The sequence below is a fragment of the Triturus cristatus genome, chromosome 2_1, assembly GCF_964204655.1.
Source record: "Triturus cristatus chromosome 2_1, aTriCri1.1, whole genome shotgun sequence".
NCBI lineage: Eukaryota > Metazoa > Chordata > Amphibia > Caudata > Salamandridae > Triturus > Triturus cristatus.
Window position 1 is genome coordinate 1,061,707,604 of NC_140581.1, and position 12,945 is coordinate 1,061,720,548.

Consider the following 12,945-nt stretch of genomic DNA (forward strand, 5'->3'; position numbering starts at 1 on the left):
TATTGGTGTCAGTGGTCCCAAAGAGTGCACAATTCACAGGTCCTTGTAAACGGCATTCAGATTGCTAGACCAAGAATATCTGTGGTCACTGGGCTGCAAAGTGCAAAACCCAGTGTGAGTGACATTTGTGTGCGAATTCCCTTGTAACAGTTTTCAAGTGGCAAGGAAAAGTCAGAAGGAGAAAGTCAGTAGGTCTGATTCACAAAGGTAACTGAGAGTTTCGAGTAAGTTTATGTTTGTTTTGAAATTCAGAAACTCCTATTTAATAGTAAATTTACGCCTGCAGAACTTCGTAGTTGGGGTAGAGAACTCCTCACATAAAAAGATGCGACATGTCTATGTTTTGTGTGTGGAGTTCTCTGCCCCGACTGCGGAGCCACTGCAGTCGTAAACTTACTATTGAATCGAAGTTTGTGAATTCGGAAACAAACATAAACTTACACAAAAGTGTAAGTTTACCTTCGTGAATCAGACCCACTAAGTGTAAACTTACTACAAAAGTGTAAGTTAAATGTCTCCACCCCAGAGTAAAGCGATTGGCTTACTCTTGTGTGAGTGCGTGATGTTCCTCCATAAACTTCTCCCTGACTTTCCTGAACCCCTCTTATTTTTCCCGAATCCCGACCTCTTTAGGAGTAAGTCTGCTTATTTTCCCACCCACTCCCCTGTGCACATTCCACTTTTCCTACTAAAACCCACACTTACATGCGAGAAAAACTCCGTAGTATAGGTAACATGCACTTTTTGTAGTACGATTTGTAATACTGAATAAATAGTGATGCAAAATCAGAAATGGACAAACAAGTGGTTGAAGAGAGATGTGAAGCAATGGAAGACATTCTAACATAAAGATTATTATACCTATTTGGCATGGGACAAGCATAGAAGCCGCATCAGTGGTATGTAGATCTGTAGAGGAGACAAGGGCAAAAGAGTAAATTAGGGATAAATGAGACACAGGTGGAGGTGGGGAGTAGAAGGGATGCCAGGCCATGAAAAGACTGAAAAACTTGTTCTGGTTAGCAAAGATTATTGAGAAAAGCAGGTACTAAAGTCATTGGCTGTGTGGTTAATCGGGGCAGTTCTATTCGGGAAGCGAGGAGTTGGTTAATAGTGTGGGATAGCTGAGGGTGAGGTGTGAGGGAGATGAGAATAATATAGTACTCTAATTTGAATGAATGAAGGGGTGAGATCAGGGGGTTGAGCGTCCCATGTTAGTAGGATCCCATAATTGGAGTCAAGGTTCTCCTGTGTGAAAACTTCAACCATGAAATTCATTTTGAGTGGTATTGAGTCATGCAGGTTTTTTTTCTGGAGAAAGTGGTCTTAGAGAGGAACTGGGGAATAAGGATACATGTACTAATATCTATATTAAATGTAGTGGTCAGAGGAGGAGTGTTGAATGATGGGGTCAGTAGGAAAGTTAATTGGAGACTAAAATGTGATTGCGTAGGTTGCCATGCAGTCAGTGGAAAATGTGTATTTTGGAAACCAAGTGGTCAAATATCAATTGATTAAGAAGAATCTATTGGTTAAATCAAGGAAATAGCCAGAAAATTAAAATCCCCCACCACTTTGCATCAAAGCTCTTGTGGCATCAAGCAAGTGAATCAAGTCATTGCAGCCCTCCCCAGAAAGGCTTGAAACACCTTCTCCATCCAAGCTTCTATCTATTAATCTTTTCATCCACTTGCTGATAATCACTATTTCACCTTTACATTTTGTCATCCATTCAGTCTTTAACCCACATTTAGTCTGTCACCATTCTGTCCATTTATCTGCCCATCCATATCCAAACCAATCGCTCTATCTTCAAACCTATCCATCAAACATATCAACCCTTTAACTCAGTCATCCAACCGTACACTTATCCATCCCCTTTTATCCATTCATTCATCAATCCATCTTTCTGTCATCTGTCCATCGATCCTTTCGCTCATCCATCCACCCTTTCACTCATCTATCCATTCTTTCACAATGCCATCCATCCCTTCACCCATCCATTCATCCTTTGACCCTTCATTCATTTATCCATTTTCCATTTCACGTATCCAAATATAATTTTACTCACTCATCCATCCATTCATCCTTTGACTCATTCAGTCACCCTTCCACTCATCCATCAGTCCACCCTTTCATCCAGCCATCTATCTACCCTCACTTTTACTCATCCTTACATCCACCCTTTCACTCATCCATTTATCCATCCATCCATCCATCCATCCATCCTTTCACTCATCCATCCATCTACCCTTTCACAACATCCATCGACTCATTGGTCCATTCATTCACCCTTTCACTCATCCATCCATACTTTCTCCCTTTCAGTAATACATCTATCCTTTCACTCATTCATCCATGTATCTATCCATCCACCTTTTTACTCACCCATCCATCCATGCATTTACCTTTTACTCATCTATCCATCTTGTAACTCATTCATCCATCGATATATTCACCTTTTCACTCAGCCATCAGTCCACCCTTTCATCCAGCCATCCATCTATCTTCCCTTTCACTCATTCATCCATCCTTTCACTCATCTGACCTTACATCCATACTTTCACTCATCCATCCATTCATCCATCCATCCATCCATTTATCCATCAACTCTTCCACCATCCATTTACCCTTTCACTCATCATCCATCATTTAACTCACTCATTAATCAATCCTTCTCTCCTCATCATCCATCCATCCATCCATCCATCCATCCACTGTTTTACACATCCACCCTCCCTTTCACTCATCCATCCTGTCACTCATGCATCCATCCATCCATCCACCCCTTAACTCAGCCATCCATTCACCATTTCACTCACACATCCATCCATCCAGCCGTCCATCCTTTCACTCACCCCCCTTCCTTTTGCTTTAATTATTTTGTTTTCTGAACTGCAGACAGAAGAGGCCCATCAAAACCTCCACCCCTGCTATAGCTGCTAACGCAGGGGTCGATGACCCCCCTGTGTTACATCTGTTGAGGTCCAAGTTGAAGTCTTCCAAGACTTCCTTATAGAGAAGGACTGTATTACTGTATAAAGGATAGAGTCACAGTCCATGAAATATGTATCATTAGTGCCACAATATTCAGCTGATTTAAGGAATTGACTATAATGGTGGTGTGCACAAGAAATATGGTGTTGACAGAATTGGTATGACGGGGGGTCCATCACTAAAACAGCACTCCCAAAACCCTACTGTATTAGATAGATTTAACTTTTTGTGGTGTCTATTTTTGCCTAAAGTACTTTTAAATAAATGTTGGAAGTGAAGAGTGAAAAAGATAGCTGGTCAATATAGTCAGAAGGTTTACTATTGCTCCAAAGCAAAATCAATCTGCTGCCACCAAAGAGACAGTGGCATGTGGGTAAAGAGTACTGTTATGTGCCCAGGTTAGACCCATGTAGTGAAGCTGCTAATTTCTTACATTGTTCTCTTTTGCACAATAACATTTCTGCTGTGACCTTTTGCACATATTCGGGTGCATGACAATGTTGGATTAGTTTCTCTGAAACGACTTCTGTTTACACATCTGACTTGGCATAACATTTTCACTATGCCTCGAACACCAAGTACAAGGCATCTACACACAAATGTACAAATTTCGTTCGAATCTTCATCCACGGGGCGACAGGGCTATATACATATCCATAACATTGCTAATCTACACGTACATTGCAAGGATGCTTTTTATTATAAATAATCAGTATCTCATAGGATTAGCAGTGGAGGCACTTCAGCTGACACCGAGGGTCCCTTCATGCTGAGACTTCATCACGCAGCGGTCTGACATCTCCGTGAGGGGTGTCCAGTTCATGACCAAAACGGGGTCCTACATTACCTCCGTGCAGGTAATAGGCTTGGAACGTCCCTTTGGGGGATTCTTGGTTTCACACCTGCACATACTTTAGGTACACATAGAGTAGGGTTTTGCATAGTAGGAGTACGCCTGGTTACTATCTTGTTTTATATGAGTGCATATATACAGTACCTCAGCACCATGGTAGAACTGTATCTACTGTTTACTCTTTTGGTGCTTGTTATCACTTTCATCTCTTTTTGTCTACTGATTATCGCAGCACATGTATTCTATACAAGAATAACGTTGGTTCAATAAATATATTAAAAATGCCCCAGTGTGTATTCTCTGTATGTCTCTCTGAGAACAAGTAAGCACGAGTGACTGAGCAAAAGGTTCTGATCTGTTTCTATGATCCCTGAGGGGTCAGGGTTGTCATGTTCAGCGGGTGCCAGAAACCATTCTCTCCCTGGTAGGGTTAGAGGGGCTTATGGTGGCACTGTGAGCTAGCTGGTTTCTAGGCCAACATATCCTGCAGGGGTGCATGGAATCAGTCTAGGGACCTCACCTAAAGTTTATATTGTCCAACAAATGTGCAGATCCTATGGATTAGTGGGAACTACACAACAGTACCAGTGACTTTATTAATTAGGCTGGGTCAATTTACAGATAATGTCATTTTTGCAGTAAACAGGAATGTTCATTTTGTAGTACTGATAGAAATCCTCAGAGATAGGAGCCTTAGAATTGTAACAGGGAAGAACATCCTAGAATGCAAATGCATAACCCTTGATACCACTCCGGGTGGTCCTGAATGGTTTGTTGTTTCCGTAACTGGTAATTCTGAGAGCAGGACTGCCAGTTCCTCGTGTTTTTGCGGGCAGTGCTGAAACACAACTGGCAAAATTGCAGTGGTTTCAGCAGAGAGTGTCCACAGGGTTTGCGAACTGGTAAGTACAGGTACCAGAGGTTTTTCTTCATGCTGGGCCCTGTAACTTGTGATGGCTGGAAGTTGTTGTCTTCCTACTTAGTTCTCGACCATCTCATGAGGAGGGCTTAAGTACTCAAATCTCGGTTACACTAAGGAACAGAGGTACATACTAAAATCATGCTCCAAGCAGCAAAAAAGGAACGGGCAGAAAACTCCCTTCAGTACATTGTTACTATTAATATGGTTAACGTATTAGTATAGTTTATTACCACCATCCATTTTGGCTATTAATGCTCGATAAATTGTAATCCCCCAGTGTATTCAAAGGAAGAGATATGGACCCTGTATATTTTAGTGTCCATCTGGATAACACAAACTACCACATTTAAAATGTATATCAAAGAATGGGACCCTCAAAACACCTTGTATGGGCACAACAACTAAGCCTGTATTGCTTCACCCTCAGATTTTCTTATGTAGGCAGTTTTCTTCCTATTGTCACCAACTAGTCACTCAAAACACCCTTTTATAATATAAATAATATATTTTTTTTCCAACTCCTAACATTTTATTGTTGGCAAATGTGTGCATTGTACCTAGGGTGGTGTACTACGCTAACGCTCAGGGGATCGCTAACTCAACCAGAGCCCATTCTGATGTTCTGTAGATATACTGACAATCTATCAACTAATATATGAGCGGCTTCTTTGTAGAAAAACATTAAGATTTGTGTCTCATTCAGTAGAAAACCTACTTTTTTTTTACCTGTATGAGATTGCAAAATTAAAACCATGAATGCGGTCAGTGTGTTGACTTTATCTATTGAATGAGTGACTCCATCAGATGATTAGTTGACTCGTTTCTGTGCCCTTTTAGCAACACATTTCTCACCCACTCAACATAACAATTCAAATAAAATATTTGTTAGAACCATTTAAAAAAGGCCAAATAAAAGAATACGTGTTCATAGTTGTTCTATATTCATAATTGTCAGGCAATGTATCCCCTGTGGAAAAATGAAAACAATATGGAACTCGGTTAGCTTATCAGAGCTGTTCACGCCGGCAGTATACAGCAGCTCTTCTTGCCCTTCATATATATATTAGGCAGAGCAAGGAAAATATTTCCCCAAATCCATATTTTCTCATATAGACCTGTCGAAGAATGCATTACATTGCTCTTCTACTATGATATGTCTTTTTCAGCTGTAACCATGTAGAAGACTGATATGCGTTTTCATTTTTGTACATCATTAACAATGTACAGAAAGTATTGTCACACTCGATTACACATGTATACACAGATATAATATGGCTGCTTTTGAAACAAATTCTCTATGACATGTGGAAGTGCATTTTTTGATATATGTTAACTAGGCCTCAGTTTCGGTATAAATGCCATTTTTTCCTATCAGTCATTCTTTGCCCCATGTCTGTCCTCCCCATTTCTGCAGCACACAGTCAAGAAGAGATGTACTGGTTTATTTCCACTGTTATTCTGCTCTCAATGAACTTTCAGTCGCAGTCCACAATATAACCAAAGTCTTCACGTTGGTTAGCAGTGTCTTATTTATTCATAGAACACAACCTTATTTATGTATCTAGTTTTGATCTAGCATCTCCGGATGATATTAGCATAGCGGGTAGTTAATAATTTTCATGTAGTTGGGTAGTGCTTAGGTGCTAAAGCAATATGATGTTGATTTTCGTTGTGCTCTGATTTGCTGATAAAGTGCTACAATTTGCTCACATCAGTCTGAAGATCTTGTAAATTCACATGCAAAAATAATTTATAGAAACTCTCGATTTTGAGGGTGAGTCAGAAGACTTTTCTGTTTTTAGGGATGTTGTCCCGATTTTGCTGCCTTCTTGGGACTTAGGATAATTTGTGATTTTGCATTTCTCTGTATACCTTTTAAATTGAGAACCTTCATGGTATTTACTCTGTACTGCTTCATTTTCTAATTTTGTGATAAACCTTTCAACGTTCCCATTAACCTAGAACTCAGTCATTGAGAGGGCCCGTTTACTTAATTATTGCATTTTCTGATTTTCGATGAATTGGGAGGTGCCTTAACGCAGGGACACATTGCCCCATGAAGTTGACGCCGTCTCAGATCCTGAGAATGTAGGCATTTCGGTTGAGATGAAATTCGGGTGGTGTTTGAAAATGTCAGGGACCCTGTGTTCACACCATATTTTTGTTGCATATATCTATATTATTTACTCTAAATATCTCTCTCCCTGTCACAATTCATACTTCACAATTTAAGTGCACATTCCTATGGGGAATGATTCTTGCGAAAAAACATGGCTCACCATATGAAGTAATGTACATTGATTTGAAGTACTCTCTGTGAGAAGTCATTGCCTCCTCCTCACAAGTCAAATTTAAGATGAAAGATGTTGCTTACCTTTCAAATCCTGATGTAATGTTAAACCCCAACAAAAATTAAATGACCTCATTGTCACATAACATTACAGATGTTATCATTTATTTATGGTGGATTGCAGCACAAAAACAGCACAAAATACAATCTCAGTGTCTTGGGATATTACACAAAGAGGTGAATGTCAGGAATTACCCAGCATTCCCACTTTTATTCACATGACATAGTCACATTCAATAACGTTGCAGATATTTGGGCCAATTAACTGTCCTCCATGCATTTCACAGTGGATGACTGATTCCCGCTTTACAAATGTGGATTATATTATTCCAATTTCACTGCTAGGATCTGAACCCACTTCCTTTTTCAATATTGTTTCAAGGACACAGTCTACTAATGTTGCCCATTGATATGAGATAGACATAGAGGTGGGACTTTGGATGTAAATCATATTATGGTCAGCCATCTTGAAAATGAGCTGAATCCACTTCTGTTATCAATAGCTAGTTAAGGGCTTAGTCTTCATAATGACATCCATTAGTATGAGGTAGATATAGACACTGGACGTCGTCTCCACAGGGAATTTTAGTTGGCCATCTTGAAGACGAATTGTGCTGCAATTTGAATCTATTCCCTGTCTCAATCACACATATTGTTAGGCCCATTATAATGCTCTGAACGTAGCGATGAACCTTTGCCTCTACAGGGTGGCCATCTTAGAAGAGGACACAATTCATATCCATATCTCATAGTATAGGACGTAACGGAAAGAGAACAATGTTACATTACAGTGTTGAATCTGTCCTGTTATCCAAGTGTTGGGCCTGATACCTAGTCCATATTCACAAAATGATCTCAAGTCATGTGTTTAGGTGTCCCACAGACATTATGTTCGTGGTACCGGAAAACATCTGTAGATGTAAATTAGATGTAAGGACAGAACTTTGCCTCTCTGGTAATGTTAAAATGAAATGCAACCATCTCTGCTTATGTAGTGAGTACAGAAACAGGATTCACCCTATTCACCATATTTGTTGATTTCATATTCATAGGCTCTTTTTGAAAGTACCTCGGGAAGTCTTATTTTTGTCTAAATCTTTTGAAATCACACCTCAGTAGACATCAAGGAGGCCCAACTGCTATGAACTCAAACATATGCTTTCTAAAACCACAACATGACATATTTTGAGTCAGAGATTAGCACTGATAATGGACCCTCTTGTACAGACTAATGTGTAAGAAAAGATCAAGTTCCAAATACATTGCAATAATCAAAACCAGACCACTGAATCATTCAGGCCTCTTAAATCTGTCTGTGATCCGAAGATCCATTTTTTCCAAACAAATCAAGGTGCGTTCAGCCATCTCTGTCCAGTTATTCACTTTCTATCTCACGGTCCATTGAAAACTTTCAGCTCTATATCCAAGTTCTTTGAAATATTCACTGATTTTGTTGTTAGTGTGCCACATCTTATAGAGCTTTTATGTTCTTGGTAAGGTTTACTATTTAACACCATAGTAATAATAACATATACAGCAGTCTCTGCTGGCAATAATGATATTATCTGTGGAAATTAATATTTGTAATATACTTACTTAAATGGGCTTTCAGCCATCTCTCTTCACCCATTGGTCTGTTGTCGTGCCATTCCCATTTTGCTTCCTACCATTGCAGCATACAGCATGGAGCAATGGGTCAGGATATTTAAGCCTTTGTTTAATGTCACTTTGAATGACTTCGTTTTGCTCTTTCAGAAAGAGCACATTTGCATGCATGGTAGTTTAGTTCCCTTTAGTGCCACTGTTGCCTGATGTGATAGTAGGATGCATATGATGTGAGTACATGGCACATTCCAGCTTTATCAGTTCCTTTCTCCTTCCAATGGGGTTGCACATTCCTTTTTAAGTGGATTGCTGCTATTTCACAGCATACCATGTTGTATTCCTGGACTCTGTTTCACCAATGGTTCTTTATTAAACTTTTCCGAGGAAGAAAAACTAACTTTAATGTGTTTCATTTGCAGCGTGCATGTTAGAGTTTTATGCAAACATGGATGGGATGTAATTTTGTTTTTAGTAGGCAATATATTATACTTTGAGCCCTCTTTCCTTCTTTCTTTCTTACCTTTTTAACTTTCTGTTTTTCTTTACATTTGTCTTTCCTTCTTTCCTTTATTTCTTTTTTCTTTCTTTTCCCCTTCTTTCCTGCCCTCTCTTTTCTTTCATTTCTTCTTTCGATATTGCCTTTCTTTCTTCTTTCTTTCCTCCTTTCCTTCATTTTTGCCTTCTTCCTCTTTCTTTCTTTCTTTCTTTCTTTCTTTCTTTCTTTCTTTCTTTCTTTCTTTCTTTCTTTCTTTCCTATTATTCTTTTTCACCTACTGTCCTTTTTTCTTTGCTTCTTTAATTCTCTCTTACCTTCTTACTTTCTCTCTTCTTGCCTTTCTTCCTTATTTTCTTTCCTTTCTTTTATGCCTCCTTTCCTTTTTCTTTCCTTTTGTCTTTCCTTTCTTTGTATTTTTATTTCTTGCCCTTTTAACTTTTTCTTTTCTTTTCTTCTTTCTTTTTGTTTTGTTTTCTTGCTTTCTTTCTTTTTGGCTTTTTTCCTTATTTCCTTCTTATTTGCCTTTTTTTCTTCATTCTTTCCATCTTTCTTTCTTTTCGCCTTCTTTCCTTCTTTCTTTCTGTTTTGCCTTCTCTCTTTCATTCTTTAATTTCTTTCTTTCTCTCTCTTTCTTTTTGTTTTCTTTCATTCTTTATTTCTGCCTTCTTTCTTTTGGTCTACTCTCTCTGCCTTTATTCTTTCTTTCTTTCCTTCCTAATTTAATGCCTTCTTTCCTTTTTTAGTCTCCTTCTTTCTTTTTTACCCTCTTCCATTCTTTCTTGTTTTGCCTTCTTTCTTTTTCTGTATTTCTTGCCTTCTTTCTATTTGCCTTCTTTCTTCCTTCGTTTTGCCTTCTACCCTCCTTTCTTCTTTTTTGCTTTCCTGCCTTCCTTTTTGCCTCCATCTATTCCTTCCTTTTTGCCCTTCTTCCTTAATGTTGTGTCTGCCTTCCTTCCGTGCCTGCTTCCAATTTTTTCTTTTTTTACTCCCTCCCTTACTTTCTTCCCTTTTTCTTGCCTTTTTGGTCTAAGGTGAGGCTAGCAGCCAATGCCAGACTGATGGCTTTTTATTAAGTCTGTGTTAGCAAACACCATTTTATTTCACTAAAAGTATGTATGAAATAGATACTTTTAGGACTTTTCAACTAGACTTTATCCATTAGTCTGTGATTGTTTCATTCACATTTTTCTTTCACCCACTCTAGCATGCATCAAGGGACATTGTTAGCCCACTTCCGCCATTGACTGACTTTACTTTGAGTTACGGCATGCTGTCCTTTCACAAGGAGCACATCCACACACAATGCAGTTCCTTTCTGTGCTGGGTGTACCAGGGTAAATTGTATATTTTGGATACCTTAAAACACGTTTGCCTTTAGTCAATGTCTTTTTAGATCCAATGAGGGCCCAGCAAGTTTCTGAGCAATAAAGTTTTGTAAAAGCCATGAAAAACAAAAAAAATTGCAGAAATGCTGGTGGCCAATGCCAGACCTATTGGCTTTGCCAATGCTTGCTATAAATTGGAACTTAAAAGAGATAACTTCATTCCATCTTGATACGTGGTTCTTCTTTGAGTATAAATCATAAGCTGGAGAGTAAATTGGTGATGTTTACCTGTGGGATTCAGCAACCTTCAGATATACACTATGCCCAGGTTTCTGCTAAATTACACCAGAGTTTACTTCTCTTTCCATTTGTGGTGCCTGCCTCCCAGACTCTGATCCAACAAGTAATCTAGGGCCATATGAAACCCTCATCCCACAATCAGGTTTATAACAAAGTGAGGTCCACACCTCAGAATAAATATTAGCATAAAACAGGAGCAGATAAGTTGTCTCCTAACCAGTGGCTGCCTTCTCACCAAGTCTCAGACATATTCAATGTTTTGGAAGCGTATGATATCACCCACTCTTCATCTTTTTCTCTGAGTAGCATTATGGCTCTCAGACAACAAGCACTCATATCTACAGCCACAATCCAACACTTGTCAATCACAAAAGGTTTTAAAAATTGTGCTTCAGCTAACTCATTTTTTAACTCATGTAAAGCACTATCTTGTTCAGTGCCCGAGACAAACCGTGCTTTCTTCTACAACATGCAACCAAGAGGCTCCACTTTAGTGGTATGATTTTCTAAATACTTTGCTTAAAATTCAGTTAAACTAAGAAACAACATCAATTGCTCTTTGCATGCCGAAAGAGGTGCCTCCACAACTGCTTTAACATGATTCTGTTTTGGTTTGAAACCCTCCCTGGCAATCAGGTGACCTAGACATTCAACCAGAGAACATTTAATTTGCATTTTGTTTCTTTTAAAGTAAGACCATTTCTTTTTAAATGTTGCAATACTTCATTAATATTTGCATCATGGTCTTCCTCATTCCTACCAAGCACTAGAATGTTGTCCTGGAATGCTACTGCTCTCTGCATACCTTCTAAAGTATTTTTCGTCACCCTTTGAAACACCGAAGCAGCATTAGCCAACCCAAAAGGCATTCAGCAATACTGGAACATACCTTTGGGCATCACAAAAGCTGTCAAATGCTTTTCCACCTCATGGTAAGCAATAGCTAAATTGATGATGGAAAAAACACTAGCTCCTGTTACAGTCAAAGTTGAATTCAACTCATGTAAATTTGGTAATGGATGCTTATTCACTCATTTCTCACTATTCAGTCTTCTTAGATCCACACACAATCTAAGGTCACCAGAACTCTTTGGGGATATCACAACAAGAGCAACCAAAGGACAAGACTCTTTAGGTTCAATAACCTTTGCAATGCATCATTCATTCAAAATCTCCTCCAATTTTGCTCTATGTGTTAGAGGTACATTACACACTTTATGTCGAATCGGAATAGCATTTTCCTTCAATATTATTTTATATTCAAAATCTTTAAATTTACCTAATCTTTTGCAAAATGAATTAGGAAACTTAAGATCGTTTGCATACATCAATTTCCTTATTAACAATACATTCCGGTGGGCAAGCATTGGAATCAGGACGCATACTCAACTCTTGCTGGTAAGGCAAACCCCAAATCGAATCACCATTCACAGCCACAATTATTTTCCCATAGGTCCGCCTTCCTGAAAAACCCATCTCAGTCCAGAAATATCCTAATCGATCAATTTCATGTCCTGTGCATTCTCCAGTATGAACATCAGGTGGATTCAACACTCTTTCACCTCACAGTTCTTTCATTACCGATTTACTTATTATAGTAAACCATGCACAAGAATTAACCCACATGCTACTTCCTTCCCATTGATCTTCAACAAGCACTCAGAAAATCCTTGAATCTTTTTGCCTGTTACACACATCACCAAATTGGGATCAAAATCATCATCATCACTTCCCTCTTCATTATTAATACAATAGACTTTACCTTTGGGAAAAGCAGGGAAAACTCTTTCAAAATTTCCCTTAAATTTACAATAGTTGCAAATTTTGTCGATAGCTGGACATCCTTTAAAATTCCCAATGTGGTTGTTACTACCACACCTGAAGTATATTACAAATGTTTTCCATTCTGAAATGTCTTGCTGTTATACCTTTTGTTTGGAGGATTTATTTCTATTTAACTAATCTGACATCATTCATAGCCATATCATTCTTGATCATGGCACCCTCTTTGTCACCTCTAATCTGTTAAACTCATTAATCAGATTGCTAAATACCTTTGGAAATGCTCACAGTTGTACAGAGCATCATTTCTGCACT

General features: G+C 38.6%; 1 protein-coding gene across 1 annotated transcript in view; it reads left to right on the forward strand.

The window, feature by feature from the left end:
• Positions 1-12,382, forward strand: part of LOC146866355 (uncharacterized) — a 28,740-nt gene extending 16,358 nt beyond the window's left edge. Inside the window, exon 3 of the mRNA XM_085640502.1 lies at positions 12,302-12,382. Within this exon, the coding sequence (XP_085496628.1) occupies positions 12,302-12,382 (81 nt within the window). The remainder of the gene's footprint in view (positions 1-12,301) is intronic.
• Positions 12,383-12,945: the final 563 nt, after the last annotated feature.